General features: G+C 53.3%; 1 protein-coding gene, 1 long non-coding RNA gene and 2 other non-coding genes across 5 annotated transcripts; 2 read left to right on the top strand and 2 right to left on the bottom strand.

Moving 5' to 3' along the window:
- Positions 1 to 2,642: 2,642 nt before the first annotated feature.
- On the bottom strand, positions 2,643 to 5,047 carry LOC121490400. 2 transcript variants are annotated; one of them, XR_005987652.1, is made up of 3 exons: positions 4,815 to 5,047; positions 3,520 to 3,804; positions 2,643 to 3,079 (listed from the first exon to the last, which is right to left on the bottom strand). It is a non-coding gene; the product is annotated as an uncharacterized LOC121490400 (long non-coding RNA). The 2 variants fall into 2 exon arrangements; XR_005987651.1 differs by having other exon boundaries at positions 3,679 to 3,804; positions 4,815 to 5,042.
- A 396-nt stretch (positions 5,048 to 5,443) lies between these two features.
- On the top strand, positions 5,444 to 5,605 carry LOC121492272. Its single transcript, XR_005988174.1, has one exon. It is a non-coding gene; the product is annotated as a U1 spliceosomal RNA (small nuclear RNA).
- A 1,391-nt stretch (positions 5,606 to 6,996) lies between these two features.
- LOC121491831 (extensin-like) lies at positions 6,997 to 13,880 on the top strand. Its single transcript, XM_041756977.1, has 4 exons — positions 6,997 to 7,060; positions 10,015 to 10,179; positions 10,293 to 11,457; positions 12,394 to 13,880. The coding sequence occupies exons 1-3, from the start codon at positions 6,997 to 6,999 to the stop codon at positions 11,372 to 11,374; spliced, it is 1,311 nt and encodes a 436-aa protein (XP_041612911.1). The 3' UTR covers positions 11,375 to 11,457; positions 12,394 to 13,880.
- LOC121492260 lies at positions 10,026 to 10,187 on the bottom strand. Its single transcript, XR_005988167.1, has one exon. It is a non-coding gene; the product is annotated as a U1 spliceosomal RNA (small nuclear RNA).
- Positions 13,881 to 15,391: the final 1,511 nt, after the last annotated feature.

Raw genomic sequence — 15,391 nt, 5'->3', positions numbered from 1 at the left:
AGTCCGGGTGGGACAGTATATTCCTCGACTCTTCGACTCTTCCTAGGATGATTTTCCTGAAACGTGACACAATGGCACTCCCTGAGCCTAAGGGCTTCACCTGTTAAGGAAACGGTTTCCCCCACTAGTAGGGGGTGATCCCTCCCTAGCTTGGGCCGCATGGCGTCTGTTCTTGAGACTCCCGTCTGGACTGAGAAGGCTGGCCTGGGGCAGCTGATGGGTGCTGGCGGCTGTGAACCACCACTCTGGCCTCTGTGCTGTGATTGAGCAAAGGGTCCGTGGGAAGCCCCCGCCGTCGGGGCTGCAGCGCGGCCGCAGTGCGGGAGAACAGGTGTGCTCCCACCTGGCTGTAGCAGGCCCCGAAGGGGGAGGCCTGCAAGGAATGTTGACTTCTCCTGAGCCTTTGTTTCCTCATCAGTAAGAAGGATGCGGTGCCTCAGAGCCCCAGTGAGGGTTGAAGGGATGAAGACGTGGTTCATGGGCAGTGCCCGAGGACTTGGTGAACGCGAGCGTCTTCATCCCTTTGCGAGTGGGCAGCAGGTCCTCCTTCCGCCCCTCACTGAACCCCTCGCGCTGACAAGGACTTCCCTTGAGGCCGCTCGCTGATCCCAGGAGAACAGGAGGGACTGGTAAAAATTGGGTGAAACTCTGAGCTCAGTATTCAGTGTCTCGGCCTCTCTCTCCAAAACTCCCCGGACACGCCACTACTTCGAGGCAGTCAGAGCACGTTCTGGGAGCTCAAGTTCTTTGAGCATCGCCCAAGAGCCTCCTGACCCGGTGGCACGTGAAGGCGGGGGACGACTTCCTGGCACCCCCCTGTCCCGGGGCTGTCCACGGAACTCCCAGGGCAAAAGCGTCAAGATTTTAAAATCCAGCTGGCGCCCCACAGAGGTGCTGTTTCCTCAGTTGCTCTTGGTTTGCGGCATCTCCTCTGCACCTCACTTCGGAGCGCAGCGTCACTCCGCGTACCCCGCTGGGAAGCAGGCGGGGCCGCTCAGCAGGGGAAGCGGGGCCAGGCCATTCTTCGGGCCCCTGGAGCCCCCCGGGGATGCGGCCTTGCCCAGCGAGGATCACGCGGCTCAGCGCCCTGTCTGGTGCCTCCTTCATCCTCTTTCCTGCTCCTAGTCAGCCAGGGCATTTTTGGCCTTCACAGGGAGTCTTTACCTGCCAGCTTATCTGGACAAACAAAGAAATGGCCGTAGCCGACCTGAGGGTGACCGTGGGACAGGGCAACTGGAAATCTTTCCCTTCTATGTGGACCTTACATAGAGGGGAGCGCGGGGGCTCGATACCAAAGGTGGTGAAGGAGACTTGGGGGCTGGGGCCAGGAGCCTCTATCTGTGCAGGGGGCGGGGGCAGCGAGCCAGGGCATCCTGAGGCCTGCAGCTGGACCAGGGCTGATAATGAGCCTCTGTGCCAGGGGTCCCGGCGGCATCCCTTCAACTGGCCGGCAACCTGATACCCCGTTGTTCGATCTCTTCACCATCACTCCCACATTGTGGCCAAATGACTCCTGAGGGGAGGCAGGCCTGGCCCCAGCACTGGGTGATATGGAAGGTCCTGGTTGCTAAGGCTGATGGAGGCAGTTTCAGCACCAAGACCCCACAGTGAACTCCGTGTGGATAGGACACAAGGCCCAGAGACTTAGCTCAAGACCTCCGCTGAGTAGGGGCTTTTTCCCGTGACGACAGACGCCACTCCAGAGATCTTAGGAAAGGCATGTACTGTCCTACCAGGAAGGCCAACCAGACTAAGGGCCTCCAGTGAGCTTGGGGGGGAGGAGCAGGCTGCAGGGGCCAGCAGAGGGGGAGCCACAGCTGGTGTAACAGGAGGAGTGCAGCACGCACCTGGGGGGGCCTGGGGAAGTCAGCCCCTGCTGTACTAGCTGCTCCAATCGGGATTTCACTCAGATTTTCTGGGGCCTGTGCTGACAGGAGCAGCCCTGGGCAAACAGTGACATGGGCTGGCTCAGCGCCTCATTCCCATGTGCCCAGCGCCCCCTATTAATCCAAACAGCCCCCTCCCAGCCAGCCCTGTTCCCCACCGATGAAATCCATCTTCTCTCCTGTGGCCGGGCAGCTGAGGAAGCTTTTTAAAAGACCTGGTGTCCTCTGTACCCCTCCCCAGCTCAATCTCCACCTCCCCAAACCCTGGCTATTTGGTTCGAGGGTCCTGGAAAAAGTGGTGCCCTAATCCAAGGGAGACAAATCAATCTCTGGCAGAAGCATTCCCTGCTAGGTAACTAAAGTCTCTTTTTTGGCTGGGGGAGTCAGAAAGCATGTTGTATTAACCTCGGCCCTGTGTTTATTTGCCCAGATAACACTGGCAAATTCTGAGCAAGGAGCTACGGCTGCCCTTGAGGTCATTTCTGGCCCAAACTGCATGACGGCATCTTTACATCAGTGAAGGAAGCCGGGTGCAGAGGCTGTGTGTCCCCACAGTTTCCCCTGTTCCTAGGAGAATGGAATTGCATTAAGGCAGGTGTGTGTGAGGTGAGTGCTCAACAGTTTTACAGCTGTGGGGGTCGGTGGGGCTCCAGAGAGTGGGGCCCTCAGAGCCAGGAGGTCCAGGAGGCTCCTCTGCATGTCAGCTGGGGCACATCTGTGCTCTAGTTTCCAAGAAATACAAGACTGATTTCCTCCTCACTTTTGCAGTGTGTTTTATGGGTTTAGTACCAGCTACAACATTTGGAAATTGATAGAAAAACTTAAGAAAGGAATAAAGATGTAACAGCACAGAAATCTAATAAGGCTAATGGCCACGAGGGAACACGATAGGCAGTTATCTGGATTTGTATCCCAGGCCTGGAGGGCGGTGCTTCTGGGCTAGGCCTTCCCCTCTTCCTCATTCCCTCTTCCACAGAGGACCCCTGCCCCACCACTAGCTCAGGACGGTGACTGCAGCAGACAAAGGCAGGAAGGACCATTAAGGATGGCCCCTCACTCTCCAGGGCCGCTGCCTCTGGGGACAACCGTGTCCAATCCAATCCGTTTCCATCTAAGAGTGTGCTTTTAAAAACATGATCCATGGGCAGAAACTCTGCTAGTGTAGATTTCCCAGGCACCACCATCTGTAGAATCTAAAGAAGCAAAAGAAGAACATTCAGTGTGAGTCTCACCCCGGGCATCCCTCTGCCCTTGCCCCCAGTACCTATTTCTTGTCTGAGGTAAGGCTATGCGGAGGGGCCCTCCTGCCCGCATCAGGAGCCTGCCCAGCTCCAAGTCTGGACCTCTGAGCCACCTGTGCCCAATGTCACGGGAGCCAGGGGACGTGGGCAGGGTCCCCATGATGGTTCTGCCTGACAGAAGAGCAGGCTGGACAGTCTGGACAGTGAGGAGAGACTCCACAGAGTGCCACAGTGACATAAAATCTTATACTCAATTATCTTCTTTCACCTTCAATTTCCAGTCAGGATCATTAAAGGTCCTCATCTGCAGCATCATTCATTCCATGCATCATTTTATAGCGCGTGATAGTGCAGAAGAGGAAACCTCACTGATCCCTCCTTTTTCTTCCTACCTGCCCTTTGCTCTCTAGTTCAGCCGTTTGAAGACAATCCACGTCACTCTCAAATCCATACTTCAGCCCTGTGTAGCAGGTATGCCAACTTGGGATTGGGAGCTATGCATTTGCTGTGCACAGTCTTTTGGTACCACATTTCCACAGTTTATCACAGACCTCTCTCGAGGGTCAGAGGGGCCTTGGGCCCAACTAGCATGGCCACAGCTCCAGCCCCACCTGTGGGGCGAGCATTCCCACTGGGATACACTGCAATGTCTCCACAGACCACCATCGCATAGCGACCTGTAATGAGAGACAAGAAGTAATTATCTCTACTCAAGATCATTACTCAAATCTCAAGTAGACTGTGTGCTTCCTGTGAGCAAGGTACAATTTGAAGTACTAAAGATAGACCAGTGAACATAAACAAAAATCCCTTCCCTCATGATAAGCCTTTATACCAGGTATATATACCCTATATAAGATATTCCCTCCTATCCACACAGAAAGGGAGGCCCAAGGAACTTAAGTCACTTGGCCCAAGCCACACAATTAATAGATGGCATGACAAGGATTCAGAGTCAGGATTCCAACACAAATTCATTGAAACCCAAGAACCTTCTTCTAAGAATTATAACAACTCCTACTCCAACCCCAAACAAAAAAGTATTGTTGTCTCTCTCTCTCTCTCTCATCTTGGAAACTATAGACAAATATTTAGAAGCTGTTAAACAAAGATTAGTAAATTTGACTACCTAAAAATTCAAACTTTTTATCAGAAACAAACTCAGACAAACTGGGGAAGTAATTGCAGTACTGACAACAAACAAAAAGCTATTTTCCTTCATTTATAGAATTCTCATTAAAAAAAGGTATATAATGGGAAAATGGCCAATGAACATTCTATAAAATATTGAAGCTTTTTTTTTTAAAGATTTTATTTATTTATTCATGACAGACACACAGAGAGGGAAAGAGAGGCAGAGACACAGGCAGAGGGAGAAGCAGGCTCCCTGCAGGGAGCCCGACGCGGGATTCGATCCCTCGTCTCGAGGATCCGGCCCTGGGCTGCAGGCGGCGCTAAACCGCTGCGCCACCCGGGCTGCCCTTGAAGCTTTCTTATAACGAAAAAGAGCAAATCCTTATTTTTCCTTATTAAAATGACAAAGATTTCAAAAAAAAGTTTGATAATATGTATTGTAGGAATGTACTTTAGTACAATATCTTGAAAAACAATTTGGCACATTCTTTTTTTAAAGATTTTTATTTACTTGCTAGACGGTGAGGGAGAGAGAGAGAGAGAGAGAATGTACCTGCGGCGGCCTTCCCTGGCTGGTGGAAAGTCCCTCCTCTCGTCCTCTCAGGCTGCGCAGGCTTGTCTGTGCTGAGGGCTGTGTGCGTGCGTGTGCGTGTGCGTGTGCGCGTGCGTGTGCGTGTGCGTGTGCGGAGGGGTCCCGAGGCCGAGCTGAGGGAGAAGTAGGAGGAATGGGAACAAAATCAGGCTGGAGGGAAGGAAACAGGGGAGCCTGGAAAGGGGAGGAGGAAAGCCAAGGCAGGGAGGGGGGAGGGCGGAGGGGAGGGGGAGGAGCTGGGGGAGGAGCAGCTGGAGCAGGAGCAGGAGCAGGAGCCTCAGAGCTGCGGTCCTTGGAGGGACCCAGGCGGGGCGGGCGGGGCGGGGCGGGGCGGGGCCGTGACGTCACGAGGGGCGTGTCGGATGCAAACGAGGCCCCGGCGGGCTGCGGCTCCCGGCGAGGGACTCCCCCCGGGCGGTGCCGGTGGCGGCGGCGGCGCCCTCGCCCGCGCTGTGTTCGGGAGAGTTGTGTGGGGGCTGAGGATGCTCGGGACAGGAGTGGGTGCGGAGGGTTTTGGGGTGTCGGCCGGGTGAGCGTGTGTGTAAGGTGGCAGGCGCGCGGGGCTGCTGCGGGGCGGGGCGGGGCGGGGCATACTTACCTGGCGGGGGAGACACCGCGATCCTGCAGGTGGTTCTCCCGGGGCGAGGCTCGGCCATTGCACGCGGGCCGTGCTGACCCCCGCGATTTCCCCCGACGCGGGAAACTCGACCGCGCAATTTGTGGTAGTGGGGCCTGCGCTCGCGCTCGCCCCTGGCGGCGGGGTCTAAGGGAAGATGCGTCCTTCTCTTTCTCTGGCTGTTCATTTTCTGTGGCGACAGCTTTCTAGTAGGAAGACGTCCTTGCCCCTGTGTCCTGTTTACGTGATAAGCTCAGCTTTTTCCTTTTCTACAAAGGTGCTTTTTTCAGTCCCCGCCGGTTTGCAGAACACACGTCTGCGCCCGAGTCTGCTTCTCTCCACCCCCCTCCTTCCCGCTTCCTCCCAGCCCCCATCCACCCGGCACCCTGCGGGACTTCACCCAAGCTCCAGGCTCTACCCCTCCTTAGGTTAGGCCCTTCCTGCCCTACCCGTAGAGCCTTCCTCCGGAGGGCCCTGGGGGGATGGAGACGGTCGAGCTTGGCAGCTTTACGTTCGTCAGATTGTTTTAAGTAGTCTCCGCTCCGAAGGTTGGGGCTCCGGACTCAGCTCACCTGATGGAGCCGGGCCAGCCAGGCGCCCCTGTGTCCATTCGCAAAGAATTCACTGGGTTGACACCACAAAAATTTCACAAGCAGCAGGTTAGCTCTTAAGCAAGGCGCGTTTTGCCCTCTCCACTCTCTGGGTCTGAAGCAAAAACTGCCCTTACAACTGTGTGAGCCTTGCTTCCTAAATCCAAGCTTTAAGGGTTTTAAGCGGTTTCTGGCTTTATGCGTTCACAGGAGCTGGGGCTCTTTACTTTTATTTACTTTTATTCAGGATCCACATAGAGGTTTTCCAAATTTGAAGTTAACATAGGAGCCACACCAAAAAGGACTTACAGGAATTTGTTCACTCTCTTGCCTGAAACAACAAAACAAAACAGGACAGAAGCACACAGGATGCACGAAATGCAGATTTATTTCCAAAATACCGGGTCAGGCAGAGAGGATAGTACTCCTGGAGATATGGAGACACAGGTGACCTGAGCCCTACAGCTGCTCCAGGGTACTGCCTCCAGATCTTATCCAAGCCAGCAGGGGTGGCGTTGGAAGAGGAGCCCTGTGGACATCTTGGAGTTTAGGACTCTGAGCTGAGAGACCCCAGGACAGCATCTGGGGAGGATAGAACTGCGGAAAGGAACCATGGAAGAGCTGTGGAGGGACCTGCGTGGCGTGCAACAGGGTCCTCCCTGAGACACGACGACAGCACCTCTGAGGACAATCATAGGACCAGGGCCTGGCACTCTCGCAGGCTACGGCCCCCTTTCAGGATCAATCCTCTGAAAACCCAAAGCTGACACAGATGTGAGAACCACCAGAGCAGGACTAGAAAGTGTTTGTTACAAGTGCATTCATTCCTTTGGTTCAAAATATTCAGCAGATATATGGGAAATGTGAAAAAACATCCAATCTCACGTGAAGAGATGAGAACCACAGAGTCTGAAAAGAAATGTATAGCAAGGGCTGAATGCGATTCGAGAAGGCAGAAGGAAAATGTTTGATAGCAATCCTACGGGAATCTGCGGGTCGCGGTATTGCCATCTTAACCACATGCACCTTGCTTCCCATCCGGGAATGCAGCATGTCTTTGCACTTCTTTAGGTCTTCTTGAATCTCTTGCAGCAACGCTGTGTCATTTTCAGTGTACAGATTTTGTTCTCCTTGAATCAATTATTCCTAGATACTTTATTCTGGTGGACGCTATTGTAAATGGAATGGTTTTCCTAATTTCCTTTTCTGATTGTTCAAACACTAGCAGTGTGGTCTGTCCTGTATCCTGACACTCTGTAGAATTAGGTTATGGAGTTGGGCCGTGTCAGTATTTGGTATTTTTTCTCACTATAGGAGCATGTCATCTGCAAATACAGATACCAACGGACCCTTGAAAATCCTGGGGGTTAGGGGTGCAGATTCCCACAATTAAAATCTGTGTATTACCTTTGACTCCACAAAGACTTATCTGCTCATAGCCTACTGAAGCCTTACATGTAAAAAAAAGAGTTGATTAACATACATTTTGCATGTTATTTGTATCATAGTTTATTCATTTGATTCAGTGATAGTAAATGTCATTGAGAAAATCCTAAGAGAAAATACATTTACAGTACTATACTGTATTTATTCAAAAAAATTATATGTAGAAGTGGACGTATGTTCACTTCAAATTGAACGCACGTTGTTCAAATCAATTCTAACTCATGTTGTTCCACAGTCAAGTATACTTTTATTGCTGCCTCTTCAAATGTTTCCCCTCACCTTCAGGTTTTTAAAATTGATTTCTAGTTGATACAAATGTAACATCAATTTCACATCTACAACACAGTGACTGGAGAACTCCATAAATTATGTTATGGTCTCTAGAGGTGTAGCTACCCTCTGCCACCACGCAGTTATTAACTATACCACCAAGTAGATAATATGAGATCTACCCTCTTAACTCTTTTTAAAAATCTTCACTCGAAGATGTTTTGACAGAGTGTAGAATTCTTTGCCTTACCTCTCTCCTCACCACCACCACAGGCCACCTTAGGAGGTTTTCTGTTTTAGGTCATCTCAGCCCCTCAGTCCTGGAGCAGGATGCTCAGCCTAGGCCAGGGAAATACAGAAATACAGAAGGGAGCCCTTCTTCTTTGCGAGCCCAGCTCCAATTTGAAGGACACGGGACCCCTTCTAGGTCCCTGCAGGGATGGCTCATCCCCAAGTAGTTGCCCCAAGAGAGGTGGCCAGAAAGGGGTAGAGCCCCCCAAAACCCATCCCAAACTCTCCTAGTTAGACAGAGGAGAAGGTTAATGGTGCCACAGGCACTTTTCTGTCTGCTGATGGGAAGGGGAAGTGGGGTGGGAGCCTCAAGCTAGTGCAGGAGGAAGCCTCAAAGGTTAACCTAAAGGTTGGTGGGTAGAGCCTACCCAGGGACCAAGCCCACTTAAGACCCATCCAGATCCTGCCAACTGCTTTCGTGTGTCCTGCAGCCCTCACTTCCTCCCAGAATCTCCAGAGAGCTGGTCCCCCCATCTTTGCTTGCTGCCCCCTGGTCTCCTTGTGCCACCTGGAGGTTTCCTCCCTTAAGTCATCTGCCACCTTGTGGAGTCCAGAGGAACTGCCAGCGGCAGAGGTGGAAGGCGCTGGCACTGATCCTGGACTCCAGCTGTGCCATCAGAGGAAGACAAACCACGAGAGACTCCTAACTCTGGGAAACAAAGGGTTGTGGAAAGGGAGGTGGGTGGGGGGATGGGGTAACTGGGCGACGGGCACTAAGGAGGGCACTTGATGGGATGAGCACTGGGTGTTATACTATATGTTGGTAAATTGGAAATGCAGCTAAGACCAGGTACCATTTTACACCAGCTAGTGAGATTATGTTCAGAAGACACCACCAAGTGTTGCTGAGGATGTGGAGCCTGGGAGCCTCCTCTATTGCTGAGAACACAACGTACAAGAGCCACGTTGGAAACCACTTTGAGGGTTCCTTAAAAGTTAAGCAAAAGCTTCCCATAGGATCCAGCAATCCCACGGCTAGAAACCTAGCTGAGAGAAGTAAAAACGTACTTCCACTCAAGAGTCGTACAGAAATGTTCAGGGCAGCATTCCTGACAGTAGGGAAAAACCTGGCACACGGCACAAAGGTCTGTCAAGTGGTGAATGGCCAAAGTGTGGCCTAGGAGTCACATGGAATTCTAATAAGCAATAAGAAAAAGCAGAGAAACCTGACTAAGCTCCAGCATGGAACAACCTCAAAGCATGCTAAGTTCAGGAGCCGGTCACCAATGACGACGTACTGTCCTACTCGGTCAACATAAAATGTCCAGCCAAGAACAACGTGTAGAGACACAAAGCAGAGCCCAGTGGCTGGGGGCTGGAGGGGGGACGGGGAGGGTCTTGAGAGCCGCTGAAGGGAACGTGGGTGGGTGAAAAAAGCATCTGAACAAGTGTTGACGATATGTAAATTTTATCTAAAAGTGGGGGGGGGGGATCCTTGGCGAGTGGACAGACGTGCCTCTTTAGACGCCGGTCAGGGCACCCGGGTGGGTCAGCGGTTTAGCGCCGCCTTCAGCCCAGGGCGTGATCCTCGAGTCCCACGGCGGGCTCCCTGCATGGAGCTTCCTTCCTCCACCTGTGTCTCTGCCTCCCCCTTCTCTGCTGACCACTCACGAACGAAAACCCTAAGAAAAGGGGATCCCTGGGTGGCTCAGGTTTAGCGCCGCCTTCACCCCAGGGCGTGATCCTGGAGACCCGGGATTGAACCCCACGTCAGGCTCCCGCCACGGAGCCTGCTTCTCCCTCTGCCTGTGTCTCTGCCTCTCTCTCTCTCTCTGTGTCTCTCATGAATAAACAAATAATATCTTAAAAGAATATATTAAAAAAAAAGAAAAAGAAAAAACGAAACCAGAGCACGAGCTCAGAACCCGCTTTGAGCTCAGAACCCGCTTTAAACTCACGAAAAAAAGCCAAAAAACTCCGAAACAAAGACACCGTCATCTTCCCTTAGACCCCGCCGCCAGGGGCGAGCGCGAGCGCAGGCCCCACTACCACAAATTGCGCGGTCGAGTTTCCCGCGTCGGGGGAAATCGCGGGGGTCAGCACGGCCCGCGTGCAATGGCCGAGCCTCGCCCCGGGAGAACCACCTGCAGGATCGCGGTGTCTCCCCCGCCAGGTAAGTATGCCCCGCCCCGCCCCGCCCCGCAGCAGCCCCGCGCGCCTGCCACCTTACACACACGCTCACCCGGCCGACACCCCAAAACCCTCCGCACCCACTCCTGTCCCGAGCATCCTCAGCCCCCACACAACTCTCCCGAACACAGCGCGAGCGAGGGCGCCGCCGCCGCCACCGCCACCGCCCGGGGGGAGTCCCTCGCCGGGAGCCGCAGCCCGCCGGGGCCTCGTTTGCATCCGACACGCCCCTCGTGACGTCACGGCCACGCCCCGCCCCGCCCCGCCCGCCCCGCCTGGGTCCCTCCAAGGACCGCAGCTCTGAGGCTCCTGCTCCTGCTCCTGCTCCTGCTCCAGCTGCTCCTCCCCCAGCTCCTCCCCCTCCCCTCCGCCCTCCCCCCTCCCTGCCTTGGCTTTCCTCCTCCCCTTTCCAGGCTCCCCTGTTTCCTTCCCTCCAGCCTGATTTTGTTCCCATTCCTCCTACTTCTCCCTCAGCTCGGCCTCGGGACCCCTCCGCACACGCACACGCACACGCACACGCACACGCACACGCACGCACACAGCCCTCAGCACAGACAAGCCTGCGCAGCCTGAGAGGACGAGAGGAGGGACTTTCCACCAGCCAGGGAAGGCCGCCGCAGGTACATTCTCTCTCTCTCTCTCTCTCTCTCTCTCTCTCTCTGTCTCTGGCCAGAACCTGGTTTGGAGGAGACAGACTGCGATGCCTGCACCTGAGGACCTCAGCCTCCGTGCCAGCTGCCCACCACCCCCACCGCTCCCGGCAGGGACACCCCCGGGGTGGGGCCAACGTCAGGAACCTCTGGGCCCTCGGGCTGACACCTGCCCCCCAGGGCCCCCAGGCTGAAAACACCCAGGTGCCTGCCGGTCCCCAGGCGGGATCCGGGGAGGGCGTGCGCCCCCTCGTGGCCGCCCGGGGAGGCGCACAAGGGTCCCCCCGCTTGAGAGGCAAGGGCAGGGCCAAGGGCACCATCCCCTCTGCTCCCTGGGACCAGACTCACAGTTCAGAGCAGGGGGCAGTGGGGTCCCAGGCGCCCCTTCTGCCACGGCCTTCCCTCCCTCCCTCGCTCCCTCCCTCCCTCCACCGCTGGGCGCGTCCCCTTGGATGCTACTTCTGCGATCAAATCAGCCTTCCAGGGAAAAAGCCAGGTCTGGGAAACGGGGCAAAGCCGCGCCTCTGAAGAGACTAGTACTTGGGCAATCTTATGGTCATCCGTGGAGCGCCCGAGGGTTCTGATCTGCCTCGTTCCGATTGCGCCTTGAGGTGTGTTTTACTTTCACCGAATTGTTGAAATCACAAAGGATTGGGGGGTAGGGGGCGTCCACTAGCCACCTGAGTGAATAGGGTGGTGGTGGGCACAATAATGCCCCCTGCCTAGGAGGTCCCCACGCTGATGCCGGGAACGTGTGAACGTGGTGTTCCATCACACAGCGCGAGGGCCCCTGCAGAGGTGCTGATGGTAAGCACCTTGAGATGGGGAGATGACCCTGCCTGGTTATCCAGGCAGCCCCCTGGAATGACAGGGGCCCTTCAACAGGAGGAGGCCAAATGGGAGGTCGGGGGATGCTGTGTGAGGAGGACTCTGCCTGCTGTTGCTGGGGCCGAGGATGGGGGCGGGGGGGCTCTCAAAGCTGCAGCAGGCAAAGGGACACACTGTCTGGAAACCTAAAAAAGAGAAACCGCCAGGTATTTTGCCAGCAAAACTGGGATCCGTGGGAATCTTAAGGGAAAGGCAATCTGGGACAAACAAGTTGTGGCCAGATCATAGGCAAGTCCTGAGAACAAATAGGAGGGAAGCTCTTCTTTCTGGATGAAAGGGCTCAGTTTGGAAGGCTGTTCTAAAAGTCACAGGGGTGAACTGTAAATCGGAAGTGGGCTGACATCTCCCTGGGGAAACAAGGCTGGCGTTTCTTACTGTGGCTGGGTCAGTAGAGGCCTAACCATGTGAAATGTCAAGCCCGTCTAAGGTCAGATCCGTCTGTTCCCCTTGGGGCTGCAGTGCCCTAGGAGGTCAGGGGGGTGCAGGAGCTCCCCCGTCAAAACCTCCGGACTGCATCTTAGTAAGTCTCAGTTTCACTGTCTCCCAGAGCCTCCAGGAGGGAAGATGACCATGTTGACATCTTGAATTCAGTCCAGTTGATCTGTGTTGGGACTTTGCACCCTCAGATCTATAAGATAAAAATTGTGTGTTGTTTTAAGCTGCTGTGTTTATGCCGACTCAGTAACACATCAACAGAGAACCAATGAAAGCGTCTGGCTCATTGACTTCAAGGGTAATGAGATCTTCGGAATGTGGTGATGAATTCTGTACAAATTCTGCAGGTGGTCTGAGGTCAGCAGGTCAGTGCTAGTTTGAAGTGTTTACCCATTAACTTTAGGTACCAGCTGATGTGACATGGGCAAGGAGCAAAAGTTCAAGAAAGAATTGATGAAGCTTTTTCATTGCAAAAAGATGGTTTTATTAAAGCTCTGGGCCGGACCCGAGGGCAGGTCCCTTGCCCTCGGATTGTAAGGAGCCATTGATTCTATACTTTTGGGGGAGGGGTAGGGAGGCCAGTTTAGAGATAAAGGATGTTTCCCTAGGGATTTTTAGGTGTTAAAGGAGACTTCCCCAATCCTGGAGGTCGGGCTGTTGTTTAGCTAGGGTTGCCTTTTGCTTCTAGCAAAGCATTGCTATTAAGGCATTTGGGAGTTCCTAGAGGAAGATCCTGCACTGCCTCTCTCAGGTATGTATCAATGGGCTGTGGATTCTAAGGTAATTTCATCTTATCTACATTTCTTTTGCCTTTGTTTTCCTCATCCCCTGCCATCTTTTTTCTTGCCATTCTTTCCTGTGAGATTCCCAGTCTGTTCCCTGCCCGAGGCTCAGCAAGGTTCTTATGTGACTTTTGCAGCGTAGGAACCATTGGTGATCACACAGAAAGATTTTTTTAATTTTAAAGAATGGGCTCTGTTACTTTCACAGGGAGGGGTAGGACATAACTTACAAAGAGGGAGATATGGGCAGCCCCTGTGGCGCAGCGGTTTAGCGCCACCTGCAGCCCAGGGCGTGATTCTGGAGACCCTCCATACATGGTGCCTGCTTCTCCCTCTGCCTGTGTCTCTGCCTCTCTCTCTAGCTGTGTCTCTATGAATATGAATAAATAAATAAAATATTAAAAAAAAACAAAGAGGGAGATATTAGAGAATCATCCTCTCACACGTAAATGTTTGTTGCAACAAGTTCTCTTACGGCACGGAACTACTTTTCAACATCTCCCAAAGGGTGACATGCAAGAATGGGCTTTAGGGCTTTTCCCCACACTGATCTGTGACTGGATCCTGAGCAGAGCTGAGATTTTTATGACATCATAAGTCATTGCTTTCCTAAATGGTATGGACATCAAATGAATTTTCCAGAAGCAATATCTGAGTTCTCCATGGATTACTAATCACAGCATCCATGCACGCCACCCCTGGCAGCACAGGGATGTAGGAGGACCTGCTGGGACACTCAAATAACCACAGAGCAACGTGAGCTCCCACTTGGTGTCTCTGTCTTTCAAGTTAGTGACTTTCATCCTGTGGAGGCCGAGAAAATTAAGGCCATTCCACTTTAAGTTCAGTGTTAGCACAAGTACAGCCATCCCAGGCTCCTGTGAATAAGAGCTGAAGTTTACATTATTCAGTTACAGAAAGAAAACAGCTTACAGCTTAACGCCCTTGAAAGCCCAATTTCAGAATGTAAACAGAACTTGAGAAATCCCCCCCCGCCACCCCCCCCCCCCTGCCTTCTGGAGGTCCCCTAGACCAGCCCATAAACCTAAGCTGAAACCTCAGGGCATGATCCTGGAGTCCTGGGATAGAGTCCCACGTCGGGCTCCCTGCATGGAGCCTGCTTCTCCCCCTGCTTGTGTCTCTGCCTGTCTCTCTCTGTGTCTCTATGAATATGAATAAATAAATAAAATATTAAAAAAAAACAAAGAGGGAGATATGGGCAGCCCCTGTGGCGCAGCGGTTTGGCGCCTGCCTTTGGCCCAGGGCGCGATCCTGGAGACCGGGATCGAAATCCACGTCGGGCTCCCGGTGCATGGAGCCTGCTTCTCCCTCTGCCTGTGTCTCTGCCTCTCTCTCTAGCTGTGTCTCTATGAATATGAATAAATAAATAAAATATTAAAAAAAAACAAAGAGGGAGATATGGGCAGCCCCTGTGGCGCAGCGGTTTGGCGCCTGCCTTTGGCCCAGGGCGCGATCCTGGAGACCGGGATCGAAATCCACGTCGGGCTCCCGGTGCATGGAGCCTGCTTCTCCCTCTGCCTGTGTCTCTGCCTCTCTCTCTAGCTGTGTCTCTATGAATATGAATAAATAAATAAAATATTAAAAAAAAACAAAGAGGGAGATATGGGCAGCCCCTGTGGCGCAGCGGTTTGGCGCCTGCCTTTGGCCCAGGGCGCGATCCTGGAGACCGGGATCGAAATCCACGTCGGGCTCCCGGTGCATGGAGCCTGCTTCTCCCTCTGCCTGTGTCTCTGCCTCTCTCTCTAGCTGTGTCTCTATGAATATGAATAAATAAATAAAATATTAAAAAAAAACAAAGAGGGAGATATGGGCAGCCCCTGTGGCGCAGCGGTTTGGCGCCTGCCTTTGGCCCAGGGCGCGATCCTGGAGACCCGGATCGAATCCCACGTCGGGCTCCCGGTGCATGGAGCCTGCTTCTCCCTCTGCCTGTGTCTCTGCCTCTCTCTCTATCTCCCTGTGACTATCATAAATAAATAAAAATTAAAAAAAAATAAAGAAAGAAAGAAAGAAAGTCCAGAAGAGCAACAAACCAAACTAAGTGACCGGCAGACCTGAAACCTGGCCAAGATCCTGCCGGCCACAACCATGGATGACCCACAGGAAAGACAGAGACACCTCAAGAAGCTGGTTTCAGGGACAGGTAAGGAGGATGGCCCTGGTCCCCATCGGGAATGCCCCAAACTGAACAAAAACCAATGTGCTTATTGCAAAGAAGAGGGCCACTGGGTGAAAGATTGCCCTAACAAAAGATCTAAGGCCTCTGCCAAAATCTTGGAAATGGGGGATCTGGACGATTAGGGGAGTCACGGTTCAGCACCCCTCCCGAGCCCAGAGTAACTCTTAGACTCGAGGGGCAACCTATTGAATTGCTAGTGGACCCTGGGGCACAACATTCGGTTTTATTACAGCCCCAAGGGAA

This window comes from Vulpes lagopus, chromosome 5, assembly GCF_018345385.1.
Source record: "Vulpes lagopus strain Blue_001 chromosome 5, ASM1834538v1, whole genome shotgun sequence".
NCBI classification, from domain to species: domain Eukaryota; kingdom Metazoa; phylum Chordata; class Mammalia; order Carnivora; family Canidae; genus Vulpes; species Vulpes lagopus.
The sequence above is the reverse complement of the archived record's forward strand: the minus strand, read 5'-3'. Positions and strand labels throughout refer to the sequence as shown.